The sequence below is a fragment of the Terrapene carolina genome, unplaced genomic scaffold, assembly GCF_002925995.2.
Source record: "Terrapene carolina triunguis isolate 2854851 unplaced genomic scaffold, T_m_triunguis-2.0 Scaffold88, whole genome shotgun sequence".
Classification (NCBI taxonomy): Eukaryota; Metazoa; Chordata; order Testudines; family Emydidae; genus Terrapene; species Terrapene triunguis.
The window spans coordinates 51,341,389-51,356,282 of NW_020664439.1; the positions used below are offsets into that span (position 1 = coordinate 51,341,389).

The 14,894-nt window shown below is 45.1% G+C and overlaps 1 protein-coding gene across 2 annotated transcripts in view; it reads left to right on the plus strand.

Moving 5' to 3' along the window:
- Positions 1-14,894, plus strand: part of MELTF (melanotransferrin) — an 82,205-nt gene that overhangs the window by 17,119 nt on the left and 50,192 nt on the right. For both annotated transcript variants that reach the window (XM_026650162.2, XM_024212998.3), the window contains exons 3-8: positions 541-640; positions 9,233-9,415; positions 9,770-9,926; positions 11,416-11,483; positions 12,533-12,720; positions 13,665-13,824. In XM_026650162.2, the coding sequence (XP_026505947.1) occupies positions 541-640; positions 9,233-9,415; positions 9,770-9,926; positions 11,416-11,483; positions 12,533-12,720; positions 13,665-13,824 (856 nt within the window). The remainder of the gene's footprint in view (positions 1-540; positions 641-9,232; positions 9,416-9,769; positions 9,927-11,415; positions 11,484-12,532; positions 12,721-13,664; positions 13,825-14,894) is intronic.

Consider the following 14,894-nt stretch of genomic DNA (forward strand, 5'->3'; position numbering starts at 1 on the left):
TGCAGCCACTTCCCCCAATCAGACAGGGTTTTACCTTGCCCCGCTCCAGCCCTCTGCAGGGCTTTTCCAACCCCTCAGGGCAGGAGCAGGTATCCACCCCACTACAATTGCCTAGAGGTGAATGGAAAGCTAAAAGTGCGCCCAACTGATCAAAAATGGTGGGGCCACAAACTCACTCACAGATACTTAGGAGTGGGAGGCACACCAGCAAAATGCAGGGACCTTTCTGAAAATGAGGAGTACATAAACCACTGGGGTCACCACAGTCCTGTGCTATTCAGCAGCAGTAGGAACAACCTCACCACTGTTTTTAAATTAAAGACCCAAATCTGACTATACAAATTTTTGGTGACACATATTCTGTCAATTTATTAATAATCTGATTGCCATAGAAGACTATGAGAGAGAACCCTGGCAGCCAGAGATTAATATCTACTATGTATGTAAAGGATTTATTGAATTTATGAAGTCTCTGCCCTCAGCTGGTGAAGGGATGTTAATAACTGTGATGAAATATAAATTCTGACTGTTTTTACACAGAACAATTTGGCAGATGCGGTGACATTGGATGGTGGCACCATTTATCAAGCTGGAAAGGAACATAATCTGAAACCTGTGGTTGGAGAAGTATATGATCAAGGTATATATACACAAAAGAATTAATAATGTTTACTGTGTAATCTCTGGGGTGAGGACTGTGTCTTCCTACCTGTTTATGCAGTGCCCAGAATATTTTGGGTGCTGCAGCAATGTAAATGATGATAATAAATTAAGGAAGGTCACAATGTGATCATATCTAAGGGAAAGGAAACCCTGTCCTTTCATCAAAGCAGAAACTGTATTTTTTCCTAAAACAACCCATCGCCTCATTCTGAAGCCAGAGAGGAAAGGAAAATGCCCAGCTATAGGATTCAGAGATGATAGAGCCTTTTCTCCTTTCAAGAGTCCATTCTGACCAGTTACACAGAAAATCTCAGTTTATTCCTGAGAATTGGGTGAAATGTGTGGGGAGGAGGGCTGGGGTTTTTTTTAGTCATTTTAGTTAATACATTATTTATTTGTCACATAACTAAATACAGTGTACTCACGTTTATCCAAAACCCTATTATCCTTCCTAGTGAATGAGTGAGTGGGGCCAGGACAGCAGAGGGCTCCATGAGCTGCTGCAGGACTGGGGACATCCAATTCCTGCAGGTGCAAGGTGCAGGGAAGGCTGCAGTCCTGGCAGGGCAGAACAGAGTCCTGGTTGGGGGGGCGGATGCCTCTGACCTGCCCTGCCAGGACTGCAGCCTGCCCCCCCACACCCTGTGCCTGCAGGGATCCGGTGTCACCTCTCAATTATCCGAACTCCCAGTTATCCGAATAAAACCGGTCTCCCCCATGCTATTTGGATAGTTGGGAGTATGCTGTATATAGGGATAAATTCTACAGTTACACCTCTGTAAAGCTGGGGTAGACCACTGAATATTTGGGGAAGCTGGAGAAGCTGCACTGAATGTTGATGAAGTCAATGGCATTAGTTCAGATTTATGCTACTGTAACTGAGAGGCGGATTCTCCCAGCAACCACAGGCCAGTTAAGAATGGGTATTCCAGCCCACACAATGGTGAGATTGTGTCTGGCTCTAGTTTGGATGGACAATAAGGGGGAGGTGAATACTTTTCATAAACACTAGACACAATTTCAGTCCTGGCTTTCGTGGAACACAGGAACTGTGCTGTCTAGTACCTGTAGGAGCACAAATCACTCAGAGGGAGTAGTCAGGGAGGAAAGATGCAGGCTGAGGGGCTGGCCAGGTGCACATCATCGAGAACATGCTGCAATGTGCACACTCCCCATGAAGTACAATGAGTCCCAGAGCTGCTCCTCCTCCTCTATATTGCCTTGTGGCATCCCTGAACCATTGCTTAATTACACAGACTGCCCCAAAACATGTGTATGGATATTTTAGGACAGAATATCTAAGGTAAAAATAGTTCAGGACAACTGGGAGTTCCTAAAAGAAACAACAGTAAAGGCACAACAGAACATAAGAACAGCCATACTGGGTCAGACCAATGGCTGGTGCCAGATGCTTTAGAGGGAATGCACAGAACAGAACAAGTATCAAGTGATTTATCCCCTGTCATCCACTCCCAGCTTCTGGCAGTCAGAGGATTAAGAACACCCAAAGCATGGGGTTGAATCCCTGACCATCTTGGCTAAAAGCCATTGATGAACCTGTCGTCCATGAACTTATGTAGTTCCTTTTTGGCCTTCACAACCTCCCCCGGCAAAGAGTTCCACAGGTTGACTGTGTGTTGTACGAAGTACTTCCTTTTGTTTGTTTTAAACCTGCTGCCTATTAATTTCATTGAGTGACCTCTGGTTCTTCTGTTATGTGAAGGAATAAATAACACTCCCTTACTCACTTTTCTCACACCAGTCACAATTGTATAGACTGCTATCATATCCCCTCCTAGCTGTCTCTTTTCCAAGATGAAAAGTCCCAGTCTTTTTAATCTATCCTCATACAGAATATGTTCCAAACCCTTAGTCATTTTTGTTGCCCTTCTCTGTACCTTTTCCATTTCTAATATATCTTTTTTGAGATGGAGTGACCAGTATGCAGTATTCAAGCAAACTATCCTAATGTGGAGGAAAGATTAAAAAAAATAGTAAGAGACCAATATGGCTGAATCGGGAGCTCTATAAGAACCTGAAAATCCAAAAGGAATTGTACAAAACATAGAAGGAAGGACAAATTGCCAGGATGAATATAAAATAACACAAACATGTAGGGACAAAATCAGAAAGGCTAAGGCACAAAATGAATTACACCCAGCAAGGGACATAAAAGGCAATAAGAAGAGATTCTATAAATACATTAAAAGTAAAAGAAGGATGAAGGAAATTGCAAGTTCATTACTTAACAGATAAGCAGAGCAAATAATCGATGATAGAGAAAAGGCTGAAGTGTTTAATGCCTATTTTGCATCAGTCTTCACTAAGGGCTTGTCCACACAGAATTAGAGCATGGCAAGCCAGGTTATAAAAGTCCAGCGCACTAGCTTGCCATGCATTGTTGCCATGTGGACCCTGCTACCACACACTAAAAGTTCCATGATGTGCTTTGACTAGTGGCAGCTGTATTTGCACAGTGTCAGCACAGCGAGTCAGTGCATGACAGGGCAGTGCACTGTAGATTTACACCTCTGCTTGCTGCACCCTATGTTTTTGTATAGATGAGTCCTAAAAAGGTTAATTGTGACCAGATGCTTAATACTATTAGCAATAAGGTGGGGGAGGGGGCAAGGATCACAGGCTAGTAGTATATCAGTGTCAGAACTGATAATAGAACTTAGGTCTCCTGACTCTGAGGCCAGTTCTCAAGCCAACTGATCATGCTGCCCCCCTGATAGTAACTAAACAAATTTTTTTTAAATCACATTTAAAAATACAGTCGTTCTTGAAAAATGACTCCTGAGGTCCCTTCCAACCCTGATATTCTATGATTCTATGACTCGGGGCTAGAAAATAAGTCTTACTTATTTGAGGCTTAAGGAGCTCAACTTAGCTTATTGAAGAGAGGGTTGAGAGGTCACTTGATCATTGTGTATAAGTACTGACACATGGGGAAAAGACCTGAGAGTGAGGAGCCTTTCATCCTCGCTGAGAATGGCATAACAAGAACCAATGGTTGGAAGTTGATATTAAGTAAATTCAGCCTTGAAATGAGATGCAATTTCCTAGCTGTGAGGATAATTAAATATTGGAACAGCTTACCAAGGGAAGTGGTGGACTCATCATCACATGGAGTCTTTAAAATAAGATTAGATCTCTTTTTAAAATATAGGCTTTCTTCCAGCTTCTGGAGAAATTTTGTGGTTTGTGTGTGTGGGAGGGCAGGAGTAAGACTGGATGGTTGTGGTGGTCCTTTCTGGCCTTGGATTTATTGTGAATCTGAGTCCCTGTGTTAATTTCTTTACTTCATGAGTCATGGAGAGAACAGAATTGTCTGTTTGCATTGCCCTCAGTGTGTTTCTAGCACTTGCAGCTCTGCACTGAATTAATGATTATAATCAAAACTCATGTTTCAGGGCGTCTGCCAGTTGCCTGCAGGAATCAGAAAGGAATTCCCCTCCCCCCATGCACAATCAGTCAGTTGTATTCTGGGTGGTTGTTTCTCCCCCCCCCCCTCTTTCTCTGCACCTTCCTTTGAAGCATCAGAGATTGGCTACAGCTGGAGTGGGACACCAGGCACGGTGGGCTAGGGTGACCAGACAGCAAGTGTGAAAAATCGGGATGAGGGTGGGGGGTAATAGGAGCCTATACAAGAAAAAGACCCAAATATCGGGACTGTCCCTATAAAATCGGGACATCTGGTCTGGTGTTCTGAGGTGGTATAGAGAATCCTTTTTCTTGATGCCTGGCAGCCGTGTCTTGCTCATGTGCTCAGGATCATGCTAATTGCCAGAGTTGGGATTGGGGAGGAATTTTCTGCCAGGTCAGATTGCCTGGGAACTTGGATTTTTTTCACCTTCCTATGTAGGTTGGAGCATGGTTTACCTGTTGGGATCATTTGGGTATATCTCACCTAATCAATTTCCTGCCATTTCAGGAGCCTTGGGCATTGGTGACACTTTGGTCTGTCCCATTCTGTCCATGTGGCATACAGTTTACCTCTCCTGAGGACTGAACTGCTTTAGTTTAACTAATGTCTCTGGGCTTAATATAGTGATAGCTGGGTGAAAAATCATGGCCTTTGATATACATGAGATCAGAATAGATGATCTTATGGTCCTTTCTGGCCTTAAACACTATGAAATTATAAGAGGCTGAAAAAGAGTCAGACACTTGTTCATCCTGGGAAGCAGTGACTCTGAAAAAGACTTGGGGGTCACACTGAATAATAAGCTGAACATGAACTCCCAGTGTGATGCTGGCAGGGCCGGCTCTAGGTTTTTTGCCGCCCCAAGCAAAAAAAATTTTGACTGCTTCTACCCCAGCCCTGGGCTCTCCCCCCCCCCCCCCCCCCCCCCCCTCCCGCCCCAGCCCTGGGCCCCCCCCCCCACCCGCACCCCCTGCCGTCCCAGCCCTGGGCTCTCCCCCCCCATGCAGCCCCAGCTCTGGGCTCCCCCCTTTCCCCCCACCAGTGACCCTCCACCCACACACCCCCTGCCGCCCCAGCCCTGGGTTCTGCCCCCTCCACCCACACCCTCCTTCCGCCCCAGCCCTGGGTCACTGGTAACTCACTCCCAGGGTGGGTCATTCAGCAGGAATTTTGGATGTGCACAGAACACGGACAGGTTTGGTTCCCATATGGTTACAGAACTGCAGTAAAGTGGAACAATTTTCAGCTTGTGTGATTGGAGGATATCTGGATGCATATTATAAGACTGTCCTACATAAAAGAGGAAACCTTGAGGTGCCTTTATTATTCTTTTGTTCCACTCTTTCTTTCTATGGGGAATTTGCCAATGCAATATCACTGTCTTCCTTTTAAATAAATAAAACTACAAAAAAAAGGAATGGCTGTTGAAAATAGCAATTCCAGTCCTAAAAACCACTGGGAAGCATTTCTTGCTCAATTTTATCCTACTTTTTCTACAGCAAGTTACAGAGGATCAGTATATTTGACTTGGGAGAAATGAAGTAACAGCTGCCCAAATTGAGCTTGAGCACTCCTGAATTTTGAGGTGTTCAAATCTGGAAGGCAGGTGCTGGATTCTCTTTCTGAATATTAGCTAAATCTGGAAAGGAAAAGTCAATTTCTGCTTCCATGGCTCAGAAGTGGAAATCCTCCTACGTGCCTGGTACTGTATCTAAAGCTGCCCAGGTCCAGTAGAGCCTCCCCTCCCTTACTTTTCATTTTAAATTCTAGTGGGATCCACATACCTCCCTTGCTAGGCTTCAGATAGAGAGGGGCACTGTCCATTTAGTGCACCCAGTTCCTTCTTTGGGGGCTGCAAGGTGAGGTCACACCAGTATCCCTAATCCGGTCTGGGGATGTCTTCTGAAGGGGATATCTGGGCCAAAGCCTTCTACTCCTTGGGCATACTTGTTCCCCGTTCACAGTGCCACCCCACTCTAGCAGTATGCTCTCCATTCACAGCAAGCTGCAGCATGAGATTTCAGCTAGCATACTCCCTCCCCCTCCCTTTCCTGTTGATAGCGGCCAAGGGAATGCTGGGAAATGTAGTTCTTTCCCTGCTCCAGGGCTGGCTCTATAGGCAGGGAGCTAACCAAGGAACTACAGCTCCCAGGGCCCCCTGTTGGTTCTCAGCTCCCAGGCTGGATTCCTGCCAGCTGCCGCCCCTGCAAATGGGCTGCCCCAAGCACCTGCTTGCTTTGCTGGTGCCTAGAGCCGGCCCTGGATGCTGGGACCAAAAAGGCTATGTGATGTCCGAACAGGGCAATATGGAGGAGGAGTAGGGAAGTTATATTACCTCTCTATTTGGCACTGATGCCCCCAACTACTAAAATACTGTGTCCAGGTCTGGTGCAAACCCTTCAAAAAGGATATTGAAAAATTGGAGGGATTCAGAGAAGAGCCATAAGAATGATTATTAGATTGGAACATATCTTATAGTTAGAAACTCTAGGAGCTTAATCTAGTTATCTTATCAAAGAGACAGTTGAGGGGTGATTTGATCAGTCTACAAGCACCTATGTGCAAACAGAAATTTATCAATCTAGCAGGCAAAGGTATAACAAGTTCCAATGTCTAGAAATTGAAGCTAGACAAATTCAGACAAGAAATAAGATACAAATTTTTAACAGGCAGGGCAATTAACCATCTGAACAATTCACTAAAGATTGTGTTGGATTGTCCATCACTGGCAATTTTAAAGTCAAGATTGGATGCTTTTCTAAAAGATATGCTGTAGTTCAACCACAGCTATTGGACATGAAGCAGGAATTAATTCAGAGAAGTCCTATGGCCTGTATTATCCAGGCAGTTATAGAAAATGATCACAAAGGACCCTTCTGGTCTTAAAATCTATTAATCTATTTGTCCCCTCTTCTCCCCACTCCTCCAAGGTACCTGGATGTTGTCAAAGGGCTTTTTACAAATTCTATTAAAAATGTAAAAAGCAACAGAGAGTCCTGTGGCACCTTTAAGTCCTGTGGCACACGGCTACCCCTCTGATACATTAAAAATGTGTCTTTCCTCAAGTCTAGTCTCTTCTATGTCTGGCTCCCCATCCCCACAACATGATTTGTTATATGCAGAGGTGGATTAAGATTTTTCCGGGCCCTGGGTACAAAGAACATTTGGGGCCCCTCATCCCAGGGGCACTAGAACTGGAGGGGGCAGAGGGACCCGCCCCCCCCCCCACTTTTTAACATGGACGTAGGTATGGAGTGGTGGCAGGAGGGGCTGCGCTTTGTGGCGAGGTGATCAGCTCTCCTGCAGTGAAGCGCAGCCCCTGCTAGTGGCGCCAGTCTCTTCCCAGTGGTGGTGAGAGGCTGAGGTGGGGTACAGCTCCCCACCACCACAGGGCCCCACCCCCTGCTCTTCCTCTTCCCCCTGAGGCCCTGGCCAGGCCAGAAGCTGGAGCCAGGCCATGGTAAGAGCCACCCAGGGAGCCCGGGCCACTGTGGGGAGCCCCAGACTCTCCACCTGCCCTGGGTGGCACGCCCCGAGGGGCAGAGACATGAGCAAGGAGCTGTTCTTGGGCACTCTTCCCCCACCCACCCAGGGCAGGTGGAGGGTCTGGAGCTCCCCACAGTGGCACAGGCTCCCTGGGTGGCTATTACCATGGCCTGCCTCTGGCTTCCGGCCTGGCCAGGGGGTGGGGCCTCAGGGGAAAGAGGAGGAGCATGGGGCAGGGTCACAGTTCCAGCACCGGTGCCCCCTCCCCACTTCTACACAGGTTCTGGTGCTCCTGTGGGGGCCCCCAAATTGGTTGGAGCGCCGGGCACGGGCCCAGCATTAATCCGAAGATTATATGAATTATACTTAGCCATTAGTGCTTTCTATATTCCAAACGCTACACAAAAATAAACAAATAAGTTAATATATGTTAATGAAAGAATGCTTGGGCCCAGTCCTAGATGTCTCACTCATGCTAACAGTCCTACAAGGCCTAATCCTGCTCCAATTGAAGTCAACATGAGGTTTGCCATTTATTTCAATGGAAGCAGGATCATTCTCTTGGCATTTAGTGGGACTAAGATAAATACAGTCTGTAAAATCCGACCTTCTGTCCCTATTTCACTGAGAGGGAACTCAGACATAGGCTTTGTCTACATTAGCATTTTCCTTCAATTCTCCCATCGTCATGGATGCAGCCATCCAAGTGATAACATGATGGGAGTACTAGTGTAGGTAGTCCACTAGCATTTTAACCTCCATTTACTCTTACCCAGCTAAAAGCAGCTCTTTAATTATGCTGGTTAAATGGTAGCTAGTTGGTCTACACTAGTGCTCCCACCATTGCCATTAATACCACTGGTGGAACTGCTAGTGCAGCTGGGTGTTGGGAGAGAAATGTGAAGAAAACTGTAAATGTAGACAAGCCATAGGTGACATCCTGAAGTCCTCAGAGAGTAAGTTAATGGCACTTGTGCAGTTAGTATTCAGGAGTTTTCCAGATTAAGACTCTCAAGCAGGTAAATTTCAAATTAGAGATTAGGCACAAAGTTTTAACAGTGAGGGTGATTAACCAAACTACAAAGGGAAGTGGTGGATTCTCCTTGATGTCTTCAGATCAAGACTGGATGCTTTTCCTTAACCTTCAGTCAAATGCAAGTTATCTTTAGTCAAACACAAATTATGTGGCTCAATATAAAGGTAACTGGATGAAATTTAATGGCCAGTGATACACAGGAGTCGAATTAGAGGATCTAATGGTCCCTTGTGGTGTTAAGCTTTATGAATTTGTGAATCACATCAACCATAAACTGGTGAAAATAATGTTTGCCCCTTCATATTCTTGGTGCTAATGGGCCCTGATGCTATAAAATAAAAATTAATAAATTAGAAGGTAATTATGGGGCTTTTCTTTTACAAATTAAAGTCTAAATATTTCAGCTAAATATGGCTTTATTTACAAAAACATTTACACAAGGAAGAAACAACAGGTCGAATTTATTACTGAGGTCAGTGGCGTCATACCAGGGATGTGATCTTTGTGCCCTTTGAATATGGATGAGGAAGATTAGGAAAAGGTGTCAGGTCAATGTCTCTTATCGTAATACTGCTTCTATATTAGTTTCATTTTGATCCCTTTTTGTTTCTATGCAGAAATTGGCACTTCATACTATGCAGTGGCTGTTGTCAGAAAAAATTCCTTCATTAGCATCAACAGTTTGAAGGGCGTAAAGTCATGCCACACAGGCATCAACAGAACAGTTGGCTGGAATGTTCCTGTTGGCTACCTCATTGATAGTGGTCGCATGTCAGTGATGGGATGCAATGTTCCAAAAGGTAAGGACTGCTGGGATGTAACCTGCTTTCCAGAGAGGCCCTGTCACTGAACATTGGCATGAATATGGGCTCCCTGGATAGCGGAAGCACTCACAGGGACAAGAACCTTGTCTTCTAGCTGATTTTTTCACCTTGTTTTGTTGCTCATTCTAACTGAGAATTGACCTGAAGCAGCTCAGATCAGAATTCAGCCCAGTGTATTTATGTATAAACTGTTTTTAAAAGCCAACAGAAGCTATTATCACTTTTTTAATGTATAGAGATGTATAATTAAGGTTTGTTAAAATGTGTTTGTTGCCATTTTTGGTTTTGGTTTTAGTTGCTAAAATATTGTTACCTTAATTTTACTTGTAGCTGTTAGTGAATATTTCAGTGCAAGCTGTGTTCCTGGAGCCAATAATGTAAATTACCCCAAATCCCTCTGTCAGCTCTGTAAAGGGGACGCATCTGGGCAGGACAAATGTGAAAGAAATTCAAAAGAGCAGTATTATGACTACAGCGGGGCTTTCAGGTAAAGTCTTGGTGTTTAATATTTAACATTTGTCTGTATATGCTGTACCCATTGGCAAGATATCTGAGCCCCAATTGACTTTCAGCAGAATTCCAGAGAGCCAATGAATAATGCTAGTAGAAAATCTGTTAAAACATAAAACTAAGTGAATTTATAATTTGAGGTAATCTTAAAATAATTTCACTATAATTTCATTTCAGTGGTTCCCAAACTTTTTGGCATCACACCCCCTTTTTAATTTTTGAGAAACCCTCATACCCCCACCTCTCCTTTACCATCATCCAACCCCCCCTGCTCCTTGTCCCCCGACCACCCCCTCCCGGGACCCCACTCCCTATCCAACCCCACCCCTGCTCCCTGTCTTCTGACCGCCCCTCCACCCCGAACCTCTGCCCCATCCAACTGCTCCCTGTCCCCTGATTGCCCCCTGAGACCTCCTGCCCCTTATCCAACCCTCTCTCCCCTTGCTCCCTGCCCCCTTACCAGGCTACTCAGAGCGGCAGGGCTGGCTTATTGGAAAGACTGGGAGGTGGGCGGGCGCAAGCTGCACTGCCCGTGCAGCGGCGTTGTTGCAGGGGAGGGAGGACAGAAGGGGAGGGGCCAGAGGCTTGACTCCCCAGCCAGGAGCTCAAGGGCTGGGCAGCCTCATGCCCCCCCTTGGAATTTCTTCACGCCCCCCCCCAGTTTGGGAACCAATGCACTAGTACTCAGGCCAAAGGCATATCTGTTCTTTGATAAAAACTCTAGGTGTCATTACTTGTTTTGTGCATGGAAATCCCATTTAAGTTGTTTTTGTCTTCATCAATATTCACCTCCTGGGAAAACAAATCTTGATATTCACTTGATCACAGATCCATAAATGCTGAACATGCTTGGATTTGATGCAATCTTAACAAGAGCTGATGAGCCCTGACAGTTTTCATACCTGAACATTAGGCTTAGCCAGCTATTTGGTAAATCTGAAGCTTCCCTTTTCAAGTACAATTAGTTCCCTTATCTCTTATTGTGCTCCCCTCCTCCTCCACTTTGCCAATGCCAGCCTCAATACCTCTTCTCTCTACTTCTCCCATTCCTCTGTACCTTATTCTCTTCCCTGCGTGCATGTGTGTCAAACCCTCCCAATCCCCATGGCCTGGACCAGGCCCCCACAGATGTCACAAATTAAAAAATCTGTATAATTTTATTTTAAACAGTGACTCCTCATTCCAGATTTTCCAGTGGGTCTTGTGTGTCTGAGACTGTAGATTTTTCAGGGCAGGGAATCATTTGATATTTGTGTCTTGTATCACACCAAGCATTGTCAGCACCTGCCCTACTAGCCATTAGCCTCTGCCTTGATCCTTACACACAGCATAAAGACAGCAAATAGTTCAGCATCTTTCTACTGGTGGTCTTTGGGTACATTGCACTGCACAGGCCTACTGTTGTCACTGAGCAGTATTCCATACTTACGATTAATAGTGTATAAATATAGTCTGATTTATGGTAGGTGTTTGGCTGAAGGAGCTGGAGATGTCGCCTTTGTGAAGCACAGCACAGTGTCTGAAAACACAGATGGTGAGTAATGTAAGGGTTCATCTCTCACTTGAAAGTCCAGCTGTATTCTCTAAAGCGTTGCAAATCTGGTGACCCCAACAATAAGAGCAATGTCATATGTTCAGAATTTATTCTGATGCAAGGAATAAGCAAAGATGCAATAAAGCCAGAACACCATGTGAACACAAGGGAAAGAGAAATGTCCCCAAGTCAGACATTTTCAAATCAACTGGCAATTTCAGCAAAAAGTAAAGTGGGATCTTTAATTGCACTCTGGAAGCAGAGATTAACCTGAACCAAAATCCTGGATCCAAACAGTCTTGGACTTTGGGATAGTTTAAAAGTTGAATACAAATAATTGTGGCTTAGGCTCCTCTCTACTCAGAAATCTCAGCAAAAACAGGCAGAAGGGAGCTTAGTTTGTGGTACCACTAATCAATGCAACCACCCCTATACCCATGGCATTTATTGAGTATACCTGTGAGTATATACCACTTAGATATCAAGGTCCCACTTTTTAAATCCAGTGGAGCTCCATTTAGTGCAGGACACCAGGGTGGGTGGGTGGGTCTAAAAGTTTGTTCTGGGCCACCCTTGTGGCCCCTGGATTTTAGGACCATCTCAGCACTGCTGTGGTCCCCAGCGTAATTCAGAGCTGCCTGCACACAGTTTTAATTTCTGTTCAACTGCCTATAGTCTCATAGGGTTATATCTGAAGCCAAAGGAATAGCTTCAACCATATTATATTTCCCCCAACCATACATTGGAGAATACGAGGTGATAGGGTGGCCTACAGCCACTCTGTTGGTTCTTCACCTCTTAGAGAGTACCCTTAGACAGGGGAAATTCTCGAGTAGCTTGTTAAGCCAGCTTTCCTCCTGCTTTATGCAGCTGTAGGGAAAATCAGGCAGAATGTAGTGGAGAATTGCTGCTCATGTGATTAGGTACCTTAGAAATAGTGTGGCTGGATGGGTAGAGCAGAGTCAGAGGGAGACAGATGCATCAGCAGCTCTGTGTCCATCAGTGTGATTCTGGAAGCTGTTTCATAACTGTGTTTTATTTGATTTCAGGCCAGACTCCTTCCTCATGGGCCCAAGAGCTTCACTCCAGGGACTTCCAGCTTCTCTGCCGCGATGGCAGCACAGCTGAGGTTACAGACTGGAGGAAATGCCACCTGGCCCGAGTCCCAGCTCACGCTGTTGTCGTCAGACCTGACACCGATGGGTCACTCATCTTCCAGATGCTTAAGCAGGGGCAGGTGGATTACGTTTTTTGGTGTCTGTACTGATTTTTTAGTTGCCCCTCCATCCACCTGGCTTGATCCTGTGGGATGCTGAGCACCTTCAGCTCAGTGAGAATTAAATGGGAGTGGAGGGCACTCAGCAGCTGAGAAGATCAGGCCTAGAGATGGATTTCAGCCACAAAATGTGGCTGTGGTCTCACACCACTTTCTTTGCCCCCAAATACCAAGAGACACTGAACAAGGCTTGAGGGGCAATTGTTTATGCCTTGTGAAGGTACAAGTGAGATAGTGCCCTCAATGCCAAGGTTTCCAACTAGACTTTACTTTCACCCCAGACTTAAACATTACTTAAGCTATGGCCTGGTGTACACTACAACTTAGTTTGACCTAGCAACTCATTCAGGGCTGTGAAAAATGTTGCACCCTGAGCACCGTAGTTAGGTCGACCTAACCCCTGGTGTAGATGCGGCTAGATTGATGGAAAGATTCTTCCATCAACCGGGCTACTGCTTCTCAGAGAGCTGGATTACCTACATTAGTGGAAAATCTTCTTCCATTGATGTAGGAAACATCTACACTGTGGCAATACAGCAGTAGCCCTGTAGCTGTGCTGCAGTAGTGTAGACATAGATTATACCAGCATAGCCATGTTCGCGTACCTATGCAGGCATAACCCCATAGTGTAGCTGCAGCCTATGCCAACAAAAGAGATTTTTCCATCAGTGTAAAGATGCCACCTCCCCGAACAACGGCAGCTGTATCAACGGAAGCATTGCCAATCAACATAGCTGCATTTCCACTGGGGTTTCGGTCAGTAGAGCTATGTCAGTCAGGGGTGTGGTTTTTTTTAAACACACTCACTGAGGGAGCCATGTCAACCTAAGTTTTTAAGTGTAGACCAAGCATTAGATAAAGGTGTGTTTGCCTTATAGACACTTTCTCTTTCCTTAATGTTACAGCAAAGATTTCAGATGTTTGACTCTGCGGCTTACAATGCAAAGAATCTTCTCTTCAAAGACACCACCACAGAATTGGTTCCAATCACAAATCAGAACTACCAGGCTTGGCTGGGTGACGAATATATGCATGCCATGCAAGGCTTGAGCTGCGATCCCACCAGTAAGTTGGGCCTTTGGATTTGCCTCTGTAATCACAAGTAGAGGTACTCTTACAAGAGAGACCACCTTGATTTTGTTTGAATTTATGTTTGCATCCTGACCTTTTGAAGAATCCTTGGAGCACAAAGACCCAAACATCACACTGGAGTGGGAAAGGAGACCACTCTGAATTTGAGACCATGAAACATTGCTTCAAGGATTCACCTACCATGGTATAGGAGCAGCAGGGGTATCTATGCTGAGCGAACTGATCAGGATGTGGCTCCTCTTCCACAGGGTGGGCATAGAAAGCAGAGTGCTGATCATTGAGCTCAGTACAAAGACCCAGAGGGAGACCAAAGAGACAGGATCCTTCAATTTTAGACTGATGCTTCATTTAATTGTAATCTATCCCTAGCCCTGAGACAGAATGCACACAATACTTGCAACTGGGGCACCACAAATGTGCAGATTTGTGTCGTGTTAACTACATCAGTAGTTCCCAAATCCTGAAATGTACACTGACTGGTGATGAGATCTCATGGTTTCTTTCCTATTCTATCTTCATTCTTGCAGCATGCCCCTCTCGGTGGTACCTGAGCACCTGGTACTACAGTCTTCTTTCCCCACATTAATATTGTAGTCTCTGTGTTGAACCACAAACTCCTATTAAAAATCCCCAAACTGCAATTTGGAGCCAGCAGAGCTTCATTGCAAACTGCATGAAAAGTAGACCCATCTTGCCCATATGAGTGGGAGGGGTTTTAGTCTGGTAAATTCGTACTGTTGCCTGAAAAGACTCCCTCATTTACAGCTTCTATTCCTTTTCTTTTTCCTGGACCACTTAGGGTTTGTTTTGATATGCTGAGTGCCCACATTTCAGTCAGTTAAGTATCATACTGCAGCCAGAAACATGTGAAACATACAGCTCCAAATCCTGCTGTCCTTTAGGCAAACTAATGGAATGGGTTTCTCATTGTTTTGGTGGGTCTTTTGCTTGAAAAAGGATTAAGAAAGAATGGCAGGATTTGTCCTACTGTTTGGTTCCACCTCATTATGTTCTGTTAGCAGGTTTATTCCTTTGGTGCATGA